The sequence below is a fragment of the Numenius arquata genome, chromosome 7, assembly GCF_964106895.1.
Source record: "Numenius arquata chromosome 7, bNumArq3.hap1.1, whole genome shotgun sequence".
Taxonomy (NCBI): domain Eukaryota; kingdom Metazoa; phylum Chordata; class Aves; order Charadriiformes; family Scolopacidae; genus Numenius; species Numenius arquata.
The window spans coordinates 2,684,686-2,711,782 of NC_133582.1; the positions used below are offsets into that span (position 1 = coordinate 2,684,686).

Genomic DNA, 27,097 nt, shown 5'->3' on the forward strand with positions numbered 1-27,097 from the left:
CAGCCACAGCTTCTCTGGGCAACCTGGGCCAGGGTCTCACCACCCTCACAGGAGAGAATTTCTTCCCGAGATCTCATCTCAATCTCCCCTCTTTCTCCCCTTCCCCTTTAAAACCCTTCCCCTTCGTCCTATGGCTCCCCTCCCTGATCCAGAGTCCCTCCCCATCTCTCCTGGAGCCCCTTCAGGTACTGGAAGGCTGTTACAAGGTCTCCCCGGAGCCTTCTCTTCTCCAGGCTGAACAACCCCACCAAAAATCATTTAGTCTTCCTTCCTTCTAGCAGCTGCAAACAGGAGGAAGGCGTTGCTCAGATTTAGAGAAAACATTAGAGGCTGTAGTTTTGCAGGCAAGGAGACCTTTTATTTTAATCCATTAAAAGAACCCAGAATAGTCAGCAGGTGGCCACATCTATCCATGTTTCATTAAAATCACAGAAACCCTAAGTACAAAAGCACCACTGATTATTGCTCTAGAAAAAACTGCATGAAAAATTCAAATACGCACAGTAAAAACATCACCATATGCACAAGACTTCATCTCTTAAAGCAAGTGTACGGAATGCTGATCCGATTTGACACATACCTTGCGATATTAAGTTGATATTTATATTACTTGGCAACAATGGGAAGTTCTAAAAGCACTGTTATGAGGAGGGAAATGTTCATATACAGTTTAATATGTCAACTATCATAGTCCTAAAAAAATTAGCATTTACAAAATACTTGATAAAAATATCTTTTAAAAGTTGTCCAAGAGGTACATAAAATCAACCCAAAATTTTCATGATATTTCATTCATTCTTGTCACCTACAGATTCAGTTTTCTGAGCCTGTGGAGAAGGAAGAAAGAAATTAATTACTCTAGGAAGCTGCCATTCCACACCTACATACCCAAACTACCCTTCTTCTCTTTCCATTTCTTACTCCCAACAGCTCGGTGTCAAACCTACCTCCGTCTCACATTTCAACACGAACAGGACGGGTACATTTCACGCATTTTTTTTCTTAAATTACGGGTCCCAGCTTTTGGAAAGCGATACGGGCCTTACCTGTCGGCTTCCAGGGTTCACACTGAAAAGCACCACACTACTACCTCTTTCTAACGCTCTACCGTACCCCTCAACTTTCACTTTCAATCTGCCCTTTTACTGACAGTGTGCTGGGGTGGGGGCACCTCTGGATGTTGGAACACTAAGAGTTGAGCGAGAGATGCGAATCTGCAATAACATCACGGGCAATAAAAAGAAACATTATGAACACGCTATCAAACGTCTGAAAGGTCGAATAATTAAAACGGGGCTGATTCAAATCAGCAGGAGGTATGTGTGGGAAGTACCTCTTCAGCTTTATTGTCACCATTTTCAGATGGTGTAGTACCTTCCTTTGCAGCTTCTTGCTTTTCATCCTTCTTCCCTTTAGCACCTTTGTTGGCCTTTGTTCCAGGTTCCTTCTGATTAAAAAACAGGGGCATAGACATGGTGTGAGTCGCCAGCACCCTACATCTTTATCCAAAAAAAAAACTTCACGTGAACTAAAAAAGCAAATCTGGGCGAGCTGCGTGTGCTGGACTGAAGCAGAAACCCAGCTAAAGACTACCCGGAAAAGGTATGTAGAGACTCTCAAAACATCTAGAAAACGCTGATGTCTGCTCCTTTATTGTTTCTGCCAATTCACAGGGATCCAAAACCCCCTCAGACTGGTTTGGTGGGGCTGAGCTGCACAGACAGAGGTGTATACAAGACATCTCTACGAACAAATCCAATTATCATCTATTAAAAGCTTATTCAGCCAAGCACAAACACCACGCCACTTGTGTCACAGCACTACACTTTCCATTAACGGGAAATATTAACTTAGATTTTAAAAAATTAAGCGTTTTTTTTTGTTGGCTGTCCCTTTTGTTAGTTGGATAACATCTGTGATGTTCATTCCATGTCAATGAAAGAACCAGCCGACACACCAGGGAGGCAAACACTGGGAAAATTCCATCTGCAGCAACACAAAGCAGCGAATTTATCAAAAGGAACTATTCTGGAGATTTGCTCTTAAACAAACAATTCCTATGTTGAAGTCTACTTTTTTTTTTTTTTTTTTTAATCCTTGCTCTATGTACGTATTTATATTTTGTAATTTGCAAGCTTTTAACACTGAAAATGATCTCAAATCTGTCCCATCTTCTGTTGTTTACTAGCAGGTTCGGAGTACGCGCTTGCTGCTTTCTGTTTAGGAGACCAAGATTAATAGACTCCTGAAAATGTGATGCAGTTAGTGTTTGGAAAAAAAAGCAGATTATTGTATTGAAAAGGTACTTAGAATAATGTCGGAAGGGATTCAAGTCGCCTGAAATGAGCTTCAAGTGTCCCTTGTGCAGCTCAGACTGACTCCGTGACACCGAGCTCATTCTGCAACACGTACACGATGCTACAGAAGGTACCATATTCCCTTTTTTTGTTAATACTCTTTTTCGGAGAGGAGCAGGATGGACTCAGCAAGACTTTATTGGTAATTTCATATGATAAAACATAAATTGTTCAACGTCACAGAGTTTTACTTTCACATATGGACTTTGTATGCTGGTACCTGCCCAACTGAGATACCAGTAAAAGCACTTGAAAACTGTGAGGAGCCTGAGACTCAGCTTCCAGCATGGGGTTTTTTTTTTTCCACTAAAGCAATTGCTCTTATTTAACATTCCCCTCGGGCACAAATAAATCTACAGTTTCTGAAGTACATGATTTATATGCAGAAATCCTGAAAAGGTATTTCAGGCACTAATAAGATTTTAATTTGACTGTAACTGGCCTAGAAAACCCAAACCATTCAAATTAAATATATTTAATTTCACCTTTAATTATAATTGTGCATTCTCAGCAACGGCCAGGCTTCAAGAACAGATAAGAGTTTCTCAGTGTGAAATGAAGTACTGTCCCTCTAGACAAGGAAAGGGGATGGCACAGAGTAATCTCAAATCCTGTTGTAGAAATGGCGTGGTCTCGGGTAGAGCTCACTCAACCGAATTCCCCGCGCTTTGGGAAAGGTGTAGGAAAGGTAGGGATTCTCCTCAAACCAGGAATTCACTGTAAGCTAACACGCTCTGCATATCAAACAGGCAAGACATTTTGTTTGGGCCAGCAACGAGGCCAGGAAGGGGTGGAACGGAAAGAAAAGACTGATCTCATTTGTTGGGTTTTTTTTTCCGGGGCAGGCAGGGAGCTGGGGAAGGGCAGGGGAGCCGATGCCTCCCAGACCCGCCGCGAACCAAACCCTTTGCCCTGCAAAGGAGTACACGTCCTTACCGTCGGCTACGAGGATGGCAACTAAAAAGAAAGGTTATTTACCTTCGCGGTTTTCCTTGGTTTGGGTTCAGGTTTTGGCGGAGCAGGTTTCTAGAAAAGATTTTTAGTTGCACAATGTGTTAGACGTGTCACCACAAGGCACCCAGCCACCTCCACGGCCCATTCTCCCCCCAGCCCATGCCTTCCCTCACTGCCTGCTCCTTAGAACGCAGCTAGAAAAAGCCCCAAAAAACCTTAATCCACAAAGGCCCCTCATCACTGCACACCCCCAGGTTTTCATCAGCTCACCCATCTAGGAGTCAAAGCAATTTGGGGGTCATTCTAAGAGTAAAACACGGAGATTAGTAGTAACTATTAAAAAAAACAAAGAGAGAAGTCAGATGTGTTCTAACAGAGAAGAGGAACTAAAACTAAATACTGGTAGTGGCATCAAATGAAGTCCTTGAAGGACAGATCTTTCCCCTTCCAAGGGAAGCAGTTGCATTTCCACAACTACCACCAGCCTGTAAAAGGGTAGGAAGTCAATCCTGCACCTAACAGTGTTGCCCCGAGGTGGGGAAAATACATCTTTTATCAGAACAACCTGAAACCTGAGACCAAGAAAAGAGGGATAACTTTAGCCCTAGAGTTCTTAAACACCCCTCAGCTACAACAGAAGTTGAATCAAGCCAAACACAACAAACCTGTTTGGTCTGAGAAACCATATGTGCCTAGAAAAGTACATACCAAGAGGTGTTATACATACTTACAGCTGACAATCTTGCTGATCGTCTCGTGGGCTACAGAGAAAGAAAAAACAGGGAAGACATTTTTATAGCAAACAATATCGAAAGCAACACAGTATCAGGCATTTCACGGTGACAGCATAAAATACGTCCCCACCAACACGCGTCTCTACCGCTAAACACAATTCACATCTTCCTCGTTTGGGACGATCAAAATTTTAAAGGGACAAAGTGATGTGCAAATGGGTAATAAAAATTGTTCAGAAATATAATAATGTCTAAATCTCCATATGGTTAAACACTTTTTTTTTTCCCTGTCCCTATTTCACAAGCCCTTCTGAGCCCCCCGCTGCTCTGCGAAAGGTTCACAACTACAGCGAGCTTGTCTGCCTGCGCACGGGACACCCAATCCTTCTCATAAATGCTTAGAATAATATTTCTATAATCTACCAGATGCTACTTGTAATCACAGGTAAAAATACCACCTGATTAACAGCAGAATGAAGTTAATATTCTTCTCTAGAGGATATCGGAATGCTAAAATTTCTAAACATGAAACTGAAGTCCTTCCACTTCCTCAGTTCCCCAACACACTCAATCCCAGAGTCCGGGTGCACAAAGGCAGCTACAGGATGAGAGGCAGAAATTATTTCTTCTATTTAAACCCAATTCTCAAAAGGAAAGAAGAAAGTCAGATATTCTGCTTTCCTCTGCTTTTATCGTTTCAAACAAACCTTCCTTATTTCACTGGTCTTTGTCACAAATCTATTCTCGAAGATGTGTTAAGTCTTAGAAATAGTTGTAAGCTCGTTAGTTTGTTCACAATATTTTTGTATTCATTAAAACAGATGAGTTAAAACAGTTTTGTATTCATTAAAACCCAGAGTTAAAGTTTGGTCTGTGTCATACAACCGGAATCACACCCGTAGCCAAAATAAAGGCACAACCGAACCGCAACGAATATCCAATGTAACACAGCTTAAAAAGTGAACCAAAAATATCTTCTTATTTACATATTAAGCGTTTAAGTCGAGCTGAAAAAGCACGGCTCCACACATCTTGCAACAGGAAAAAGCTGTTGTTAATATCTGAAGAATGCAGTCGTCTGGATTCGTTGGAGACACTGAAGTATTCGGAGCGGAAAGCAGCAGTGAATAGTTGAGATCCAGCAAAATAGAAGTCTTGTCAAAAAACACCTAAAGATTATTTTCAGCTATCAAATATTTATGCATCATTAACAACAAAAGAAAGTAAACCTCTCTCTTCTTGGCAATTTAGAATATCAACTGCTTGTTCAGCAGCTCAGCACTGTTTTACAACAGGTTAAATAAATACAGCATTGCTCTGTCAGGTAATCACAGAACCCCCGGCTCAAGGCATCTGCTTTTACAAATCTCTTTTCTCAGCTGATGATTTCTACCTCTCTGCATTTGGGCACTGGGATGCTTTGTTAGCCTCTACTTTTTAAAGGATAATATGTTGGGTTAGATAGATTATAATTCTCTCCCATCTTCCCCAACTGTTCCTGTTCCGTGACTGGTTTCACAGAAGGCTTGTACTTCCCTAAGAAACACAAAACCTGTCCCCCCTGGTGTCTTTCCTTTCAATCTCCTGCCTCTTACTTTCACCAGATCCGCCTTGTTTTCGGGTTACAGGAGTTAGTAAGTCCCTGACTGCCCTTCTCTGTGTCACTGATGATTTTATCACACCTCTTATGTTAAAAAGTCAAGAATTCTAGAAAATCTGGGGAATGGTTTGTACTTTTTTTAAAGCTGCTCTGCATCCTCCGTTTGTCCCTCTCTAGTTGGATCCTTTTCACTCCATCAGGGCCTTTTTAAGGAAGAGTCAGGAGAACTTTCATTTAGCCCTCATCTGGGAGAAGCACATCATCACTGACGTTTCACACTCTGGCCTCGGTATTTTTTCCTATATCACCCTTACCTTTTGTTTAGAAGAACTGGTATTTTCTAGCAACTATTCACTGGGATTTCCCAATCTCTCCCCTGATTAACAGCTAATTTGGTAACCATCACTCTCTTCCCCCACCCCATGTATTAATCTGCATTTCTCCGTTCTGAATGTCTATTGATATTTTATCACGCAGTAAATCACATACTGCAATTAACAGTTTGGCAATTACTGGTGAATACTGTCCAGTTCTCACTCACAGTCAATTAAAGAATGTCCTCCAGACCCTACATCCATGAGAAAAGGCTCCGCTGCGACAACATCCCTAAGAATTCTCCATAGCAGGAGTTTCATTACTGCTTTTCAGCTTCACGTTTGCCACGCTGCAGGCTTTCTTCCTTTCCTCGTTATTTTCCGTCAATACAAAAAACACCTTACAAAAATAATAAATTTTCCTTATTTTGCTATTATGCCATTCCGGTTTTTTTTTTTCATGAGGGAAGTGTTGGCTTTGGAAAACTAACGTGTATTTCTGGAAGCCTCTAGCACGGAGCACCACAAAGCCTCTCTGCCACCGAAACCATTAGACTTTTTAGCTGCTCCTTTTAATAGGCTCTCATTTTTTAATCAAATTCCCTTTCTTCATATCAAACCTTACCAGAGCGGAGTTTATTTTCACTTACATTCCTGCAAGGATGATGAACCTGAATATATTATGGTCATAATTACAGAAGAGTTCTCTGACAACTGCCCTTTTAAACTAGCTCCTACAGGCTGCTGAGGACCAAATCACGAGCTGATTATCCCTTTGTTGGTCTTTTGATTTGTTCCTCCAGGAAGCAAGTTTTAACTTTTTGGTCTTTGTAACACGGCCCCGTGCCTTTTACCAAATCTCTGAAGGGTAACTGGAATCTCCATCAACACTATTTCTGTCCCCGGAGCCTCCCTGGTGTCCCTTAACATCCCATCGCCGCTTTTATTATTGCGGTCAGACGATACCTGGCACAATTTCTACACTATATACTTTCCATCTTCATTTGTTGGCTTCTTTTTTTTTTTTTTTCTGTAGCATCAACATCCACTGTGGTCTCACCGTGACTGAAAACTAGTCTAAGAGCTCTCGTATCTCAGAGGCAGCAGCTCTCTCTGTTTCCATAAGCTTTTTGGTCTTTCTTCTTTGATCTAGCAATCGGGGCTCCATTTTTTTAGGGGAAGGAACTTTCACTCTTCTGGCTCTCGAAGAAATAATATTTAAACTTCGACAGAGAAAAAAATTAATTTAGAGAAAAGGAGATTATATTTTTACTATGATTTAGTCAGTCTTCTCCTACTTTATGAAAAAGAAACTATTTTTTCTTCTAGGAAATTGCACAGGAAGGTACTGAGGGATCAAAATCTATTCCTCTCAGACCTCTTTTTTACTCTGCCTGATTCTTTCAGGAGCTTACTGTAAGTGCAACTCTTGTTTGAAATATTTGGACATTTCCACTGTACCATCTTTTTCTGCCGGACTGAGCAACAACCAACTTCTCAATTCAGAAAGTGTAAAATTTCATTAGACCATTTTTCTTGTTCAAATATGCTCAAAGGTTTACAAGGAGAGCAATTAATTGTTAATTCATTTGAATATTCACCTATTCTTTTCAAGGTCCCGATTTCATTTTTGTCTTCCACAATAGATGACAACCTAAGAAAATGAATCCTCCTAATTCTCTACCTGGTTTTTAAATTCACATTAAGGGCTGTGACAAACTGCAGAGGTCAAGGTACCCCCAGCGCTCTCCTTGCCTTCTCTGGGAAAAGTGACTGCGCCCTTAAGACAAATTCAGATAAAGAAAACATACAAACGTGCCAGCTGCTCCGCTTTGGAGCCTGGTATCTTAATTCAAGACACCCTTCCATCAGTCACTCAAGCTAAGAATAGTTTTGCAGGAGACTGGCCGAGGTGTGTGCATTAACCCTTCTCTGCCAGCCCGCCAGAGACGGAGCAACAGCTCCCACGCTGCTGCCACAGGATCCACCAGAGCTTTGTCCATCAAAGCCCTAAGTGTTCCTGAGATTTATTTTGTGTACTCAGTTGTATGAATCCTCAGCGCATCGAAATCAAATTAGGCCAGATAAGCTACAAATGTGGTTTTACTGTCATTCCCACTGAAAACACCTCACTAGAAGTGCCAGAGCAATGCATATCCTTCTGGTATGCAAGCCTGCAGATCTCCAGTTAAATAATTACAAGCCAAAATAAATTTTAAAAAGTAATATATATATATACTTACCTCTTGTTTAGTTACTTTTGCTGCATCCTTGCCTTCAGCACCCTCTGGAGACTGAAAGAAAATATTAAGTCAGTGTTTTTATTATAGACTTAAAAGCATCCAGGCAACAACATTTATGTTGAAGATTCTTCTTTCTATACATTGCAGCACCGGAGACAGGCCTGGCAACTTTACCTTAGTATTTACAAGGCACGTTGTACCAAAGCCATTCTAGATTCTCCAAGCAAGAGCACAAGGACCGATCAACACCAGGCACGAGCATCCCCTATCGCACAGCATCCCTCGTTGGTCCCTCCAGCCAATTAACAGACGCATCCGCAGGCTCCGGCGGGAGCTCCGTCTCATCAGCAGTCGGCAGCACAACAGGACGAACTGGAAACCTGGGGTTTGCTCTACCAGGACTTCTGAAATCCCTGAGAAATTTAACATGTTTCTTCCCCAACATGAACTTAACTAATAACAAGATGTGCTCAGATGAACCAAAAATCACAGCATTACTGAAACGAGTGATTTCTTTACCTCGTTTACTCCTTTTCTGCCCCAGACCCACTCAGCTGCAAGCTTTAACAGTCTCTTTCCCTCATCTCGTCTCCCTCCTCCATCAGAACAGCAACAATTCACGAAAAGACCAAGACATTGACAGGAAAACTAGGGACAAACATGTTTCTTCACAAGAACAAAGTATCAACCTGATCATTCTAATGCTGCTCCCCCAGAGGTCCCAGAGAAACATCGGTTAAACCACAGGAGAGGGGGAGGGAAAAAAAAGCAAGCTTCTGTCTTGTTTACAATTCAAGCTGAATTGCTTCACATTTTGCAAATGACTGGGTTTCTAGGAGCAAGAGATTCATGGAAAAACAGCCACGAGGAGCAGCAGCAGTTCGAGAGCTACAAGAACAGTATTTCAAAACCAGGCAGCAGAGAAGGCAATTTGGGTGCTGGTTTGTTTTTCAATCGGTAGAGGAGCGGGCTGGTTATCTTATCCTTTGTCTTTCCGTTTCAATCCTGACCCAAACCTCCCCCCCCAGTTTTCGACACGGAATAATGTCTCGGAGTTACGGTTTGGGGCAGAGTCGACACAGCTTGATGGCGTGATGCTGGGAGCATCAAAAGCCACGAGGAAAACAAAACCAAGTAGTTCCATGATCGCCATCAGTAACAAAGTCTTGTCTTCTACAACTTCCCTCGTCAGCTCTGGGTATAACTTTTCTATAGTCCATGAATTCCTAACATCTCTTTCTCCTAAATGCATTTTGTCCAGACTAACGCACTTGCACTGCGCCCTTTTTCCCTGGGAAAGAGCTCAAATAGTATTTTTCCTGTCCTGGGCACCTAGTTATATGGAAGTTCTCTCAGATTTTTATAATCCTTTCCTCCTGGAGGCCAAGAGACTTAAGATTTACAGAGGTGGGGACATAAGACGGCACGAGACATTTCCTTCAGAAGCCAGGCTAAAATACTCCCCGTAAACTAAAGGAAGCTGCTTCTAGGTGGACCTGCTCTGGCAGGAGGTTGGACTAGATGATCTCCAGAGGTCCCTTCCAACCCCATGTCATTCTGCGGTTCCGTGACACCCCGCACTCGGGCCGGTTTACCCTCCTTCCCTTGTAGGAACCAGAGAGCTGTTAACACGGGGCTAAATCATCCCAAAGCGGCGCTGGCCACGTGCCCATAGCCCTGCAGCACCTGCCCAGGAGCGAACCCTCACAGTTAACACGGAGTAATTCACCCCATCCTCTCCAGCGCTAATAAGAGACGAGTCTCCGACATCCCTGAGAGAGAGGGCAGCCCGATTGCAGCGGATAGTGCTACTGCTTGACAGCAGATTTTAAAAACTGTTCATGAAGCTAACCACAGGGGGGGAAAACTATATTGAAATACTCTTTAAGGCAAGCACCACCAGTGTATTCTACTATGATTTATCACAACAGACTTCAATTAAGTTCGCTAATTAGCCCAACGTTCCCTCTCAAGTTAGAAAATCCAACAGCAACTCTGAAGGCCACACGTCCCTCCACGGAGGGGCACGCGCAGTGATGATCTCCGAGGTGTGAATAAACAGCAAGGGGTTTATTTCCATTTCTGCCCCACTCCCTCCTCTCCGCAATCACGGCAAGGCCAGGGGTTGGGAGGATGCGCTCATCCTCCTCCCGCTGCCCGGGCTCCCCAGTTTGCCAGCAGAGCTACGTGGGAGGCCCTGTCACAAATAAGGCAATTGATCCAGCTGAAAAACAGCCCGCTGCTTAAACAAGTTTAGAAATATCATCAATACATACACAAATTATAAATATACAGTCTTCCTCCAGCAGAATTATTTCGCTGCACAAATGACTGAGCCAGTAGAACAGAGAGGAATGAAGCGGCACGGGACAGTCTGGGACTCTTCCAGCTGATAGACACACCAAAAAAATACCTATGTCAGATATGGCCACAGTATATTTGTTATGAGAGGGACAGAAACTTATTTTCCCCTCCGTGAGTCCTGCCTAGACATTCCAGTGAGTCCCAGCTGTCGTGGATCTTCACGGCAGTTTTTGCAGCACTTTCTCCTCTCATTAGGGACCAGAGGGATTTGTACCCAAATGGATTTGAGCCAAGCACAGGTCCCAGAGAACCTGGCCCCCACGGCACAGGTATCTCCAAGTCCCAGGACCTGGACCTGTTGGAACAGATCCAAAGGAGGCAACAAAGATGCTCAGAGGACCGGAGCCCCTCTGCTGTGAGGACAGGCTGAGAGAGTTGGGGGGGTTCAGCCTGGAGAAGAGAAGGCTCCGGGGAGACCTTAGAGCCCCTTCCAGTCCCTAAAGGGGCTCCAGGAGAGATGGGGAGGGACTCTTGATCAGGGAGGGGAGCCATAAGATGAGGGGGAACGGTTTTAAACTGAAAGAGGGGAGATTGAGATGAGATCTCAGGAAGAAATTCTTTGCTGTGAGGGTGGTGAGACCCTGGCCCAGGTTGCCCAGAGCAGCTGTGGCTGCCCCATCCCTGGAGGGGTTCAAGGCCAGGCTGGATGGGGCTTGGAGCAACCTGGTCTGGTGGGAGGTGTCCCTGCCCAGGGCAGGGGGTTGGAACTGGATGATCTTTAAAGTCCCCTCCAACCCGAACCATCCTATGATTCTATGAGTTTTATGTAGATACCACCAAAACCTTGAAGTCCTTGTCCCTAACTCTTCCACAGGAACCTGTCCGCCGTCTTTTCTCCTGGTGACAAACTACTGAAGGAACTCTGGTTTCAAAGCAACCGAATCCTCCGAGTAACCCATCCCCTTGACACATTCTTCCACACAACGCAATGCTATGGCTCACTGTATTTCACATGACACCCAAATCACGTTAAAACGTACCCTGGATATTGTGCTTTACATCATCAACTACTCGGGAGTGGGTCTCCCCACACAGCGAGTTTTGTGCAGCAAAATCAAAGACCAATGTGAGCACTGAATTTTTATTTTTTCCAATTACAGGGGTACACAGAAGGAAAGAAGCCGACTGGCTAACTCTAAATACGCTTTTGACATATAAACTAATAGCAAGTTTTAGGTTCAGATGACCACACGGTTGTGTCACACCTCAATTAGCACCACATCTTGGCAATAGGATTGTAAATTAAGCCGTAGCTCAGCTTGGCAAGATCTGTCTGAGCTGCGTAACTTTTACACCACCAGATTAACCTGGAAGGTCCCACACAAGATTACCCGTGTCTATCAGAAACCAGACTTATTTATTTTTTTAGTTTGCTTTTTCCCCCTCCCTGTTTTAAGGGCAACCTAGAAAATTATTTTGAGAGGATCGATAAAACCAAAGGAATATTAATAGATGATAGAAAACATTACAAAAAATAATCAAAGGAGTATTAAAATCGAGCTTGTTTGTACATACAGCTCTTGCATTTCACCAGCTGGGAAGTGCACGTAAGAACCAGTGTTTCCACACACCAGTAAAACACTGTGGTTCCTGCAATGCCACCAGCATTACAGAGCTGTTAAGCGGAAAACAGAAAACTCGGTAACTGTTTTAAGGAAACATTTAATAGAACATACAGACAATTTCACTTTTTTTCTCTTGTTCTTACGGTAGGGTTACCTGGCAGAGACGCACCACAAAAGCAGCAAAAAGCTTCCATTTTTCTAATCAAACCCTTGCAATATAAGCAGGGTGTGAGGAGGGGACAGTAGCACAAAGCAGTGAAATTACTGATGTCTGTTTAAGAGATCCAAAGGAACATCTGAACTTGCAGCGACCGGCTTCCGGATAAATATTTTGTTTGTATTTAAATGAATGGACGGTACTATTATAAAGGAGTACAAGAAAAAGTGTGAAGAATACAAATATGTGATAAGTAACAATCAGTACAGAAGGTTGCTTATAAAATGAAATAGATGGTTTGTTCTCTGAAGGATCTTGTTACCAGCCAAAACTCACCACCTTGGCTCTGATGGGACAGAAATTAGATGAGATCTCAGGAAGAAATTCTTTGCTGTGAGGGTGGTGAGACCCTGGCCCAGGTTGCCCAGAGAAGCTGTGGCTGCCCCATCCCTGGAGGGGTTCAAGGCCAGGTTGGAGGGGGCTTTGAGCAACCTGGTCTGGTGGGAGGTGTCCCTGCCCAGGGCAGGGGGTTGGAACTGGATGATCTTTAAGGTCCCTTCCAACCCGAACCATTCTATGATTCTAAATTACTCCTTTCACACCCACGTGAAAAAAAAAAAACTAAAAAGGAGATGCCAATTTCATTCAAAATAAGAAGTGAGAAAGGAGAAAAGCTTTAACTGTCCTAGCACTCTATAGAATCATAGGATGGTTCGGGTTGGAAGGGACCTTAAAGATCACGGAGCTCCAACCCCACAGCGCTTCCTCCCTTCTTTGCAGGCTGTTTTGTTCAGCCACATCCAGTGCGGTGCCCGCAGCGGGATTTGTCTGCAGATTCGTTCCTGGCTCACTGCTCAAGCTGCAATTTCCATGAGGTAATGCTTTGGTCATTCCTTCAACAACTTCTTTTTCACCAACCAAAACACGAGAAAAGCTTCCAACAAAACCACAGTGCAAGAAGAGAAGACATATCAAGTCCTAAGCCTTTTTCAGGGTTTCCTGCACTATTTTCTTCAATTTTTTCCTCCCCTCATTTCCCTGTGAGTAGAACTCTGCATTTGACTAATTCAGTGAATTGTTTCCCCATACATGCGAGATCTTCTAATTACTTTGTCTTCAGAGCAGCTCCGAATTTTGTGCCAGTTCATAAATGTAATTAAAACGCTCTTTATTTCTTGTTTGCGATTAATGAAGACTACGTGTCAACTCATTTAACACCAACCACCTCCTGCACCGACCTTCTAACCACTGCTTCCTCATTCAGCTCCTCCAGCACCTTATCGTTAACCTTTGTTTATAGCAAGGTCTTTGATGTTTTCAGGGGACAGAACAGTGCTCACTGCCAAGCCAACGGGAATGAACTTTGCAAGTAAAATTAATTCTCCCTAATTAAATCTTTAAGAAATCAGGTATTCTTCCTACTACACGCCTTCATTTATTTTTTTCTACCAAGAGCCTGATCCTGGAAAAGGAAAAGAAAAATAAAAGGGCATTTCACCAATTTAAAAACTAAGTAATTCTGCCAGAACCACGAGTGAAGTACAGAATAAATCTGGTTACTGGCTGGATTTTTTTAAATACTTATCCACAGTGGTATCTGTCTTGTTCTCTTCTGAAAAATCCAAGGTATTCTTTTTTTATATACTGTATATATATATATATCTCATAGAATCACAGAATGGTTAGAGTTGGAAGGGACCTTAAAGATCATCGAGTTCCAACCCCCTGCCCTGGGCAGGGACACCTCCACTAGAGCAGGTTGCTGTATATGTACATATATTCTTCACTAAAAAAGCCACAACAAAAACCCAACAACAAAAACCTGCTTAAATATTTATTCTTTAAGTATGTAATATTTTAATCTTTTCTGTTTAGAAGTATTACAATAAGATTTATAAATATTACAATAAAATATTATACAATGTCATGTTTAGAATTTAAATTCCTCCATCTTACATCTATTAAGAGCAGAATATTTAATTTTTTAATTCTTTGGGGAAGAATGTCAAGATCATAAAGTTCCAAGAAGACAAAAGTTTAAATATAAAGACGACCATTCACATCCCTTGGTATTAATAAGCAATTAGCGGGAAAAAAATCAGGGAAAACATTTCCCCATCAAAGTCTCCATTCTTGCTTAGAGATTCAAGCCATAGTTAACCGAAGAGTAGTGAACATGCATTGCATTTTCAAAGAATATATGAGAAAATAAGAATACAAGCAACCTGGTTATAAACAAAATCAGCAGGTTCAAAAAAATGTATTTTATTAAATTCCTTAATTCTTACCAGGTAACTTCTGTGAGCTTTACGCTCTTCCAGACAAGAGAGAACGAGACAGAAACCAAGTCAGGCCTGGGGTAGTTCTAGATATCCAAACCCAGCCAGAATAAACGCTCTTCCAAAAGAGGAAAATCCTTCACTGTAGACTGAGGTTTTGCCATTCCCACTGAAAAGAAGTCAAAGGTTGACCAATACAATTTAAAACACATTTAAATTTGATGGAATATTTTACAAGTCTCACAGCTGGTCTGGCTTTTATTTTTCCTTCCAAGTTTGTCTTCTCTGCAGTCAGCTTTTTGAATATGACATCTTCTACCTACAGCAGAGTGAAGAGCAGTTTCTAGAGGCTCAGATTTAAAAAAAAAAAAAAAAAGAGCAGCATTGTAATTTAAAATTAGGCAGACAGTTCCTTTTGCAGACAGTGAAGTAATCAGCTGCATTTTGAAAAATACAGCTCAGCCATGGGAGCAGTGAGCACAGCGCATTCGGAATTCTTCCGCTTCCCCTCAACGGCAAACATGAGAACTCAGCTCGGTAGTAAGTAAATTCCTGTCTCTGTATTTCTTTAACCATTTTTGTGCCACCATAAAATTAAAAAAAAGGCAGATTAAAATAATACGATGGATGAAATCCAATCCCTAATCATATTATCTCTCTGACCTTTCAAATCTGATGCCCGTTCTGCAGGTGAGGTGAAGCCGATCGACTCACTCAAGTCTACATACAGAGCCAGAGTTTTCAAAACCTTGACGACTAGGTTCCAAAATCTAGATCTAAATAGAACTGACAGATCTGCAAAGCAGAACTAGCACAAAGTACTTCTGAAAAAAATAGGAAAAAAAATTATCTACTTAAATACAGAGATTAAATTTAGACAACTGCTTTCAATAACTGATTCCTGAAAATAGCCACCTCTGACAAAGTAGTCTGAAAGACTGAAAAAAGGTGTATAATTCCTCCCCTCCCAGAGGACATAATCGTGATAAAACCACCATAACCTAGAAAAGAACCTTTTTTGTTGTCGTTTCAACTAAGTGGTGCCACAGATCATCAAACCTCTGAGACGACGATAGCAGGTTCCCGAGTAAGAGAGAGGTACCAAAGGCACAAGTGGTCCAATGCCTCAGATACACCAACCTCTTACATCCCGGTAATAATTCCAGCTGGGGTTAACAGGAGTATTGCTGTGCCACAACAGCCAGAACGGAGAGCTTCAGAGACAACCTTTCTCTCTTATGAGGAAAGGCTGAGGGACTTGGGTCTGTTTAGTCTGGAGAAGAGAAGGCTGAGGGGGGATCTGATCAAGGCCTCTAAATACTTAAAGGGTGGGTGTCAGGAGGATGGGGCCAGGCTTTTCTCAGTGGTGCCCAGTGACAGGACAAGAGGGAACGGGCACAAACTTGAACATGGGAAGTTCCATCTAAACATGAGGAGGAACTTCTTTCCTGTGAGGGTGGCAGAGCCCTGGAAGAGGCTGCCCAGAGAGGTGGTGGGGTCTCCTTCTCTGGAGACATTCCAAACTCACCTGGACACGTTCCTGTGGGACCTGCTCTGGGTGACCCTGCTCTGGCCAGGGGTTGGACTGGATGATCTCCAGAGGTCCCTTCCAACCCCATATCATTCTGTGAGTCTGTGAAATGCGGTTTCAAGAGAAGAAAGAAGTAAAATGTCTCCAGGAGGGTGCAGGCGGGATAAGGAAGAAAGGATGCAGTGGAGATAAGGGATGTTTTCCTACTACAAATAGAGCATTGACACCTCTCCTTGAGAGGGACACCACACTGCAGTGGTAAAAATGTCGTTAAATCCTTGATTTCCAACAGTGGAAGCACCGTCTGCCACCGCTAACTCAGGCCACATTAGGGCAATGGACAAAGCCAGGTGGGAAGAGCAAACGCACCCAAGAGTCCCAACAAAGCCAGCGCCGATGGCAATATATGCAACTTTTTGTCTGCAGACAGATCCCAACATTCTTAGGGAACACGGCATTTTACAATTGCAGCTTTCACTGTTACCAAGTACACCCACTCTTTACTACGGGAATGCAGGAGCTCTATCTCCAAATTACAGGAGTAACTAATTAAAAATTGTTAATTTCCAAAGACATCAAGAGGAAAAACAAAAGAAGACAAAAAATCAAGCCCAATGCCCTCCCCCAGTGGTGCAGGAACACAATTTGGCCACCGAGTTGTTCTGATTATTCTAGTGGATTGAAGAATACTCCCCTTTGCACTCTGAGACAGGGACAATCAAAGGAAGGCTGGCTAAGGCTGCCGTCTGATTAACGCCCGGCTGCTGCTAAGAAGGGTTCTGCCCTTCCCCACCTAACGATTCCTGCCAATAAACCAGCTTAACCCTGTGCCAAGGTACGGGCAACGAGATCAGCACACAGGTCTGGCCAAAAACTACCTCCAACACTTCTGATATCCCACAGGTTAAATCAGAGTAAGGGTAGGAATGAGTATGTGGAGGTGCTTCTTTTGGCCTGTACCCACCAGCTTGAAATATCTCCTGAACTACAGTCCAGACTGTGAAGTCTGACAATTTTGCCGAAATAAAACCGGTGTAAGAGCATTTCTGTGTGCAGCCAGTCGCTCATTCCCAGCCACACTCCCTTCTCACACGTTACTGCACATTCACCGCGCCACAGCACAGCACCTCCAAAATGGATCAGTAAAATGATCCAGGAGAATCACAGAACGGTATGGGGTTGGAAGGGACCTCTGGAGATCATCTACTCCAACCCCCTGCCAGAGCAGGGTCACCCAGAGCAGGTCCCACAGGAACATGTCCAGGCAGGTTTGGAATGTCTCCAGAGAAGGAGACTCCACCACCTCTCTGGGCAGCCTCTTCCAGGGCTCTGCCACCCTCATAGGAAAGAAGTTCCTCCTCATGTTTAGATGGAACTTCTCATGTTCCCACTGAAAAAAGACCGGCCCCATCCTCCCAACACCCACCCTTTAAGTATTTACAGGCCTTGATCAGATCCCCTCTCAGTCTTCTCTTCTCCAGACTAAAAAGACCCAAATCCCTCAGCCTTTCCTCATCAGAGAGATGCTCCAGGCCCCTCACCATCTTTGTAGCCTCTGCTGTACCCTCTCCAGCAGTTCCTTGTCCTTCTTGAACTGGGGAGCCCAGAACTGGACACAGTGCTCCAGATGGGGCCTCGCCAAAAAAATAAAAATTCAGGAAAAAAAAAAATTAAAAAAAAAAAAAATTCAGAGGAAAAAAAAAATAATTCAAAAGCACCTTCAAACCCATTAAGTAAACAAGCAGTAAGAGGATTATGGCCTGAAATGTAAGTCCAGCACCTGAAAGCACCTTTTTGGGGGGACTGAACCACGGGATAAATCACTGTGCTAGTTTAGGGCAGTTAAAGAACAGAAAATAGATGGTGGCCATTACGATCCTACAAAGTGCTGATTTCTGGCTTCCTTACACTCGACACAAAAGCCAATGTTACAAGCACGGCAAGAAAAATTCAACTTCACGCAATTTCTCTGAAGCAACACGGACACACCTTGGAACGTACCAGGCCTACACATGGCTACTGTTTGGGTATAAAACAGCAGCAAAAGCAGAGTTTTTCAAGCAAGACAGAAGAAAAGCAGCCTTAAACTAAACGGTGTGTATCTGCTATAGTCCATCTACACGCAGAACTTATTTTTTAAATTTCACAATACTGATACTCTGGAACACAAAATAATATTCCTGCCATTGGCATGTTGAACTTGAAGATTTATGAAATTGAATGAAATCAATGAAATAGAAAAATTATATACATTGTCATCAATTGCTGATAAATGGGTTAGACTTTTACAGACTTGTACACAAGGATCAGAAACATTGTAAATCCTTGGCCAATGAGCTTTTAATCTCCATAACTCTCAAAACCAGTCAGAGCTAACATTATATAATTAGCTTTTTCTAAGCAATTTTAAAGTGCATCCTTAATATAAACCGTCGACAAATATTTGTTGCATGCATTTAATAGCCCTGTAAACATAATTTATTGCAACACGGCAGGGCAGCGTTACTCAAGCGTGTTTTTTCTTCTGTGCCACTCAACACTGCCACACACTATTCCACCCAGGTGTAACACACGCAGGTAAAAAATTGTGATCTTTTCTGCCTAATTTTCCTATGAAAGACATAGATCCTTTGAGTCAGTCCGGTCAACTTGGAGTAGGCCAGCTAAACAGTTTTCAATTGCTTTACATACATCAAGGTTTAAAATTCTCAATGGTTACAAATTTAGTATAAATGGTAAAATTTCTAAAATTGTTAAGTGATGAAATATCCTGCACAGGGAGAAAGAAGGAAGCAGCATGAAACACGGGGAGTTCAAGTGAAAGTCTGGAGAGAGAATGGGAACAAGGAGAGGGCAGCAGCCACGACATCTGGATCTGGTACTGCCCCCCCCTTTTCCCATGTAATCTACAATCACCTTCAGAGCATGCAATAAAATAGAGAACGTCCCCCATTTCTGTGTCCCACTGCTAACAGAGCGTGTCCTGTTAGTTCATAGAATCATAGAATCGCCCAGGTTGGAAGGAACCTTTAAGATCATCTAGTCCAACCATCAACCTAACTCTGATAAAAAACCATCACTGAAACCATTACTAGTTGTGTTCTAAGATAAACCAAAGAGTGACTCTGCCACAGACCAAGAGCTTCCAACCCCAGCGATGAAACAAGTTGTTGGCAAGGTGTGAGGCCCCGCAACATCACTGCAGCTTCTTTCGTGCCAAGAAGCTTCAAAATGAAGAACCTTAGCAGAAAAACCCCTACGTTACATTGATGCTGGTCTGTTGAATTGACGTGGACCTGAGACAGCTGAAGTATCAAAACATGGAAAGGGACGTGGAGCTGAGCAGCATTTGAGAGTGCTTCACACTGCTGCTTTATGAACATAAATTCACCTACTTTTTGCACAAGATATACATCCGTCGTGGTTTAACCCCAGCCGGCAGCTGGGACCATGCAGCCGCCCAGTATGGGTGGGGAAGAGAATCAGAGTGAAAGTGAGAAAAAACTCATGGGTTGAGATAAGGACAGTTTAACAGCTAAAGCAAAAGCCGCACACACAAGCAAAGCAAAGCAAAATAAGAAATTCATTCCCTGCCTGCCATGGGCAGGCGGGTGTCCAGCCATTTCCAGGAAAGCTGGGCTCCATCACACATCACTCCAAACGTCCCCTCCCTCCTTCTTCTTCCCCCAGCTTTATATACTGAGCATGATGTCAAATGGCATGGAATATCCCTTCGGTCTGTTGGGGTCAGCTGTCCTCTACTCGCTGGCGGGGTGGTGTGAGGAGGAGAAAAGGCCTTGACTGCCCAACCAAACCCACCAGTGTGCTCCCACACCATTCCCACATCCAAAACACAGCACCATACCAGCTCCGAGTAAAGAAGCTAACTCCATCCCAGCTGAAACTGTGACACCACCTCATTCCACAGACCAGGGAGCAACAGCGGGATCACTCAGAGCCACAGCTAAAAGAGCTGTCATCTGCAGGACCCTCGGCTCCGTTAGTTAATTGGTGTTTGATCACATACAAGTTGCTCCAACAAAGTTTCAGAGAACCCTTTATCATTGCAAGTTCCTCAGTTTCTATGTACGCACCAAGAAGACAGATTTGGAGAAGTAACAACAAATGCACCACCCAGAGGTGCTTACTAGGGGGAATACAAAAATTAGGACAGACATCTTCATCTGGGAATCCAAGACGAAGGGGCCATTCCAACAACTTGGCCATTTACTTCTGTGCCCCACTTCCCTATCAGTGGATGAGCAGCGACATTTCTCTTTGAATACTGATGACATTTCAGAAACACAAACTCCCAACACGCTCAGGGACTCCACAAAGAGAGCTGAGTTTAGGTCCCGGCGAAAAAAAAAAGCTAAGTAGAATTTAACAGCTCTAGGTTAAGAACGTGCATTTAACCCCAAGGATTAGAAAATACATCGATGAAATACCTGGTTGGCAAAAAGATTAGTAAGGTGAAAGTCCCACAAAAAACTACCACGTGATCACGTAACTAAATTCGCTACGACAGGACAACCCTGGAATACGGTACTTTCTAACTTCCACTAAAGCAGCAGCATTCCAAGCAAAACATTCCGAGGGTTCGTTTTGCTGTAGTCAACATAACCAACTCGTCCCTCTGACTTTAAAGAAAGTGAATTTGCATAATGGAACAGGAACCTGCCACAGATGTTCCCTATTGCATTTTCGCAGCATCGACGCGTACTGCAGACACCAACGTGCCTGGCTACAGGGCGGCAAACAGTCTACTGAAGTGGCCAATTAGACGACAATATTTTTTTATTTCCTCAGGTTGGGTTGCACAGAGCCAGATTAACAAACGAGTTGGGTCATTTTTGGTGCAACCCCAACTTACTGACAGGTTCCCCAGTCAATCACAGAACGATATGGGGTTGGAAGGGATCTCTGGAGATCATTTAGTCCAACCCCCTGCCAGAGCAGGTCCACCTAGAGCAGGTTGCACAGGAACACGTCCAATATGGGACAAGTCACCACTTGACTAATTAATATCCCTCAGAGATGGCACACATTCTACATAAAGGTCCAAATATTGTTCATCTTGATGACGATCACATTAAAGATTATGTATGTAAATGACCATACCATGACTCTTGCCAGCAGGTTCAGAACGGTTCTTCATCCTTTTATGGCCAACACTGAAACATTTTCACTGGGACTGTTTCAAGGTCAAGGAGTTTTCCAGTATGACCCAAGAGCTAATTCCAGCAAGACAAGCGACAAAACAAAACACCCGAATCCATTTCAAGGCGTTCATTGCTATCAATGCCACAACAAGCGTTCTGGTTTATCCCACACGAGCATGCCGTTCTTCTTGTGAAAGGCCACCTTCATACCACAACATGTTATTAACACAAAGGCTATACAGAAATCCGACAGCAGGAGTCCAGAGCTCAACCTCTTTTTGTTCTAACACAGTATTTAACACCATCTCACAGAATCACAGAATGGTCGGGGTTGGAAGGGACCTCTGGAGATCATCTAGTCCAACCCCTCTGCCCAAGCAGGTCCACCTAGAGCAGGTTGCACAGGAATGTGTCCAGGCGGGTTCAGAATGTCTCCAGAGAAGGAGACTCCACCACCTCTCTGGGCAGCCTCTTCCAGGGCTCTGCCACCCTCACAGGAAAGAAGTTCCTCCTCGTGTTTAGATGGAACTTCTTATGTTCCAGTTTGTGCCCATTCCCTCCTGTCCTGTCACTGGGCACCACTGAAAAAAGACTGGCCCCATCCTCCTGACACCCTCCCTTTAAGTATTTATAGGCCTTGATCAGATCCCCTGTCTTCTCTTCTCCAGACTGAAATGACCCAAGTCCCTCAGCCTTTCCTCGTAACGCCTCTCAACACCCAGGAAGTTTTTCCTCTTCCCTGTGACCCTCACGGAACGAGTAACAATATCCCAGCCCTCGAGGGAAGGGGGGGGGCAGTCTAAATTTTTTTGTTCATGATACTCACAATGAACATAAGGCCAGGGACTCAGCAAATGACTTTGGCTTACATAGAGATGAAAAAAAATCAGAGATGAAAAGAAAAGCAAACAAAACCAACCAGCTAGTTTGGGCAAGTAAGGCACCCAAAAAAACACCTACAGGTGGATTCATGCCCTTTCTGCAATATTATTTATTTACTTACCCCCATAACTATGAAAAATGTCTCTTTTGATGTTTATTTCCTTACAAAACTTTCAGCGTTAACCTTTTTATAAATTAGAAATTTTCTCAGAAGAATTGACTATTAGCTGCACGTGATGGTTCTGGCTCCGTGTGGAAGGTGGCAGGTACAATTATTCAGCTTCTGCTCTATCAGTGACTTCTCACTCTGTGGATGTTATTCTGGAATAAAATTGATTACTGTAGAATACTTATGGCAATTCCACTTTTTCTCAAAAAGCAAAGCCATTAATCGTATAGTTTTCCTGGAACCAGTGCTTCCCAAACTCCAGACTTCATAAATAAAATTTAAATATTTATCCATACAATGGTAAGGAGATTAATATTTAGTGCACCATTAAAATTCACCGCCATTGCTCTGATCCCAAACGTAATGTTTTGATCACGTTTTTATAACCTTCTGGAAAGAAGACACGTTCTCATGGACTTACAACTCAAAGATAGTTTCTTTTAAGAACAGTTTCACGAAACAGACCCATGAAAACCTACACGAGTGACACGAACTCTACCCCCTCTGAGGAAGGACAGCCTGAAACACCACCATCCGCAGCGGAAGAAGACAGAAGGGAAAGGGAAGCAGGGCAGGAACTTTGCAAGGTTTCCCAAGTCCTGGAGAGTCCTACGGGCACAGCCTAATTTCCAACTTTTTTCCCCCGATGACAGGCGAGGGCACTAGAAGAGCAGAAGTGAGGCCTAGGCTAGGGTACGGGGATAGAAGAGCAAGAGACTAAACCAGCCCCAACGTTCACTCACTTCAAGCCCAGTTATCCCAGTAAAGGCACTCGACCCCACAGCCGCAACCATCTTCAGAAGCGGAATCGGGTTCCGAACTGTGAATTAAGGAATTCAGTCGCGTACCTGACAATCTGGCATTCCACAAGGAAAGGACAAGAGCTACCTGGAAGCCATCATCTACCTCTAACTTTATTAAAACAGACTGGAGCCCCAGCCCAGCCAACGCTGTATCAGGAGGTCACAGGTGACATTTGGGAACACACACCCCCCCAGCAAAAAAAAACCCCCACAAGTTGCTCTGCCTTGGTTGACCTAGTTAAAATTAAAGGACTGCAGCTATTATTATTTTTTTTTTTTTTGCCATAGCGTGTATTTAGCGTATCAAGTCTCCATCAGCGGCAAGTTCTTGCCCAAGGTCTCCACAACAGGGCCCCTCGCCCCCGGGGGGGCCCAGGCGGCCTCCTCCTCCTCCTCCTCCTCCTCTTCCTCTGCTCGAGGGCCCAGGGCCGCTGAAGTTTCCCCCCCTTCGCCTCACAACCCGTCCCCCCTCACGGAGAGAAGAAGATGGAGGGCGGCTGGTTGCGGGGAGGGGAGAGGAGGGGAAGGGAGGGAAGCGGGGCAGGCCGTCGGCGGCCCCTCAGCCCCGCCATGGCTGCCCCGGCCCGGCGGGGGCCGGCAGCTCTCCCTCAGGAGGCACCGCCCGGCCCCGCCCCGGCGGCCGCCCCCCGCCCCCGGGGGCGCTGCCCGGATGGGCGCCGGAGTTGGTACATACGGGTCTGCCGCGGGAGGCGAGGAGAAGGGTGTAGTTTGTTTTAAACATGGCTTGCCTCCTCCACACTTCCCCCCCCCCCCCGCCTCCTCCTCCTCCTCCTCCTCCCCTTCTCCCTCGGAGCCATCACCCGGGCACGGCGGGAGGTGGCGGCGGGATCCGGCTGCCCCCTCCCCGCCGTTCCTCCCCCCCCCCCACAATCTCCGCGGCGGAGTTTGCAAGCAGGAAACTCCTCCCGCCGGGGGCCAGGGGCGAAGCCGCAGCTGCTGCAGCGCTTCTCCCCGGCGGCGGAGGGAGGAGGAGGAGGATTGGAGGGAGGGGGGAAACGGAGTTGTGACAGCCACTTCACAACCCGCCTTCCCCCCCCCCCCCCCCCCCTTTCCCCGGGGACGGGGGCGACACCGCCCCGCCCGGCGCCGGGAAAGTAAACAGGGGGCGGCGGGGCGGGGAGGGGCGGAGGGGGGCTTGCAACAGGCAGCAAAATACCCGGGCGCGGGAGCAATCCGCGGGCTGGGGATGGCAACGGTGGCGGGAGAGCGGCGGGCACCCCCGGCCCCGAATCGCCCCACCGGCTCGGCCCTTCTGCCCGCGGTGGCGGCGGGACCCACCGCCCAGCCCGGGGCGCCTCACCTTTCTCTTCGGCATAATGTCCCTGCTCCGGGCCGCTAAAGTACAGCGACGAAAGAAGCTCCGGCACAAGCGCGGATCCGCCCGGCGGTGGTGGTGGTGGTGCTGGTGGTGGTGGTGGCGGCGGCGGCGACACCGGCGTGGCTGGTGCCCGCAGCTCTGCCCGCGCCCGGTGCCCGCCGCGCCGCCCCGCCGCCCCCGGCGCCCCGGCAGCCCCCAGCGCCAGCGCCCGCCTCGCTGACGGGGCGGGCAGAGCGGGGGCAGCCCCGCCTCCTGATTGGCTCGCCCGTCGCCTCGCGCTCCCCCCCCCCCCCCCCCCCCAATACGCCGGCGGGAGCGGGCTAATCAGGGGCAGCCCCGCGCGGGTCAGAGGCCGGGCGCGCGCGGCGGCGGCGGTTGGGGCCCTCGGCGGTCCCCGGGCCCTGAGGGGAGCGCAGCGGGGCCGGGTCGCACCGCCCGGAGCCCTCGGGGGAAGCCCGCCTGCGGCCTGGAGCCCGCCCGGCAGGTGCAGGGGTTCTCCATGAAGGGTCGGGAAGGCGAACCGGAGGAAGGTCTGGGTGAATGGGGAAAGTTGTGTGCGGCGAGCGGCGCCTGCTCAAAAAACCCCCTGCTACAGTACAGATGATTTATTTCAACCTGTTTAAATCTCCCTTCATTTTCTCCTCCTCTTCGACTGAAATCCACTGCAGCCTTTTCCCATCGTGACCCTTCTCCTTTCTTAAACCCGGGGGTTTATTTTGCCACATATATCCATCCATCCTCCAGTTCTTCAAATGTGAAGAAACTGCTTTTTTTTTTTTTTTCAAATCTCCTCTTTATACCCCCTGTTAAATCACCAGCAAGACAAACCAGTGCTGTTGAGAGAAACACTCCATTACGAGGTGGTGTAATCAATTCTTCAATTAGGTTCAAATACCAGCAATTTTTTTTTTTTTTTTTTAATTTTAATGAGAGAAATAGAAGCGATTGACTTGTTCTCAGCTTGAAACTAAATGATGTCTCTTGAGCACCTGCAGAAGAAGGAGAGCTGAAACCAGAGGTTTGCCAAGGGCTTGGCCACCTGCCTGGTAGCCAAGAGCCAAGTGTTGAGGATGCACATAAGGATGTGGCAGCCATAGGCCTGATTTCCCTCTTTACCCCAGGGGATTTGAACTCATACCTCTTGTTCTCCCGTAACATTATTTTGACAACAAACTACAGCATCTCTGGCACAGGAGAGCTTAGATCCAGCTTTGTTGAATTTGTACTAATTAATTTGTACTAATAACTCACCAGGGCAGGAACCCAGCTGGGTTTGCTCCCAGTTAAGTGTCTAAACCACAGAAGTAGGGAGTCATGCCCACTTGTTTGCATGCTACTGCCATACATTTAAGGAAGTAGTTTGGTGTAGTTCCACACAGAAAGGCTGAGAAACACACACTTCAGCAGGAGATGCCCGTGCTAATCAAAGATTTAGTCTACCCTTACATAGTGTAAGGCCTAGATACTGGTTAACATAGGAAGGAAATAGGTTAAGCTATAGAGTCATTCTGACTTTTCTCTATTTTTTTTTTTCCCCCATTTGTTCTCCGGCATTTTTCCTACAAGTCTTTAACCGTTTATGGATGATGGGAACAACCGCTACAGCTTCACTGCGGGCTGTCCATTCAGAAAGAGAGACCAGAGCTAGGCCTCCATTAGTACAGGTGAGCGCTATTGAGAGAACTCCAGATAATTGCAGTGATAAACATAAGCGTAGTTTTTTCTCCTACACCATCCAAAAATTTGGATTAAGCCCACATCTAATTCCAAAGCAAAATAACTTGGAACACACACACACAGAGTTTATAAGTTCTAATTAGCTCCATGACCACCTTCCTCCTTGTTCTATTCAATTCTTGTTTCATCTTGTCCTTCTACTTTAGACTCTTAGGATAATTCGGGTCAAAAGGTGACCTCAGGAGCTCACCAAGTACAAATCTCTGCTCAATTACAGAAGGTGCCCAAGGGCCTCCAAGTTCTGAATAGCTCCACAAACAAAGATTCCACGATCTCTCCAAGCACCCTGTGCCAGGTCTTCAGTTCTTTCCCTGCTTTACCCACGTTCAGTTCTAGAATTGTCACACCTACTTTCCACAGTCCCTTCCTCCAGTTTCTTTAAACTTCCAGCTAGTAGAAGACAGCAGTTCTATAAGAGCAGTAGGAGCCTGGGAAAAGGCAGAGAGAAAGTCCAGTAAACTTGAAGAGGTAATTTTTTTCTGGCTTTCCAGGAAGGGAAGAAGCAATCATGTTGCCATTTCATTTATAATTAGCTAAAACTAATGAGCAGTGTAGAGGAAAAGCAAAATTTCAGCAGCAAGAAAGTGAAAGAAAGATCTGGTGGAACTGATAACTTATTTGCAGATGCCTTTCTTCCTCCGCTTTTCTATAACAACATTTAGGAAGTACACAGATCAAAGTAATGTAGCCCTACATCACCTTTCACATCCAAGGGATGATGCTTGTAGTATGGAGTCACCCAGATAGATAGCCTTGGAACTGTCAAAAGAAATGTTATTGTGATCAATTTATTTCATTGTGATCAATCGATGTCTGGCTGTAGGCCAATAATTCAAAATAGTGAAGGTAAAGGTTCACAGATAATACAAACTAAGCAATCAACACAGGTCTGGCTAGTTCCACTCTT

At 45.1% G+C, this 27,097-nt stretch overlaps 1 protein-coding gene across 2 annotated transcripts; it reads right to left on the minus strand.

Moving 5' to 3' along the window:
- Positions 1 to 332: 332 nt before the first annotated feature.
- HMGN3 (high mobility group nucleosomal binding domain 3) lies at positions 333 to 24,626 on the minus strand. Of its 2 annotated transcripts, none has more exons than XM_074150398.1 (6): positions 24,436 to 24,626; positions 8,203 to 8,253; positions 4,043 to 4,072; positions 3,336 to 3,383; positions 1,334 to 1,447; positions 333 to 827 (listed from the first exon to the last, which is right to left on the minus strand). In XM_074150398.1, exons 1-6 carry the CDS (start codon positions 24,448 to 24,450, stop codon positions 789 to 791), a joined length of 297 nt encoding a protein of 98 aa, XP_074006499.1. In that variant the 5' UTR covers positions 24,451 to 24,626; the 3' UTR covers positions 333 to 788. The 2 variants fall into 2 exon arrangements, with proteins under 2 accessions (XP_074006499.1, XP_074006498.1); XM_074150397.1 differs by having other exon boundaries at positions 341 to 1,214.
- Positions 24,627 to 27,097: the final 2,471 nt, after the last annotated feature.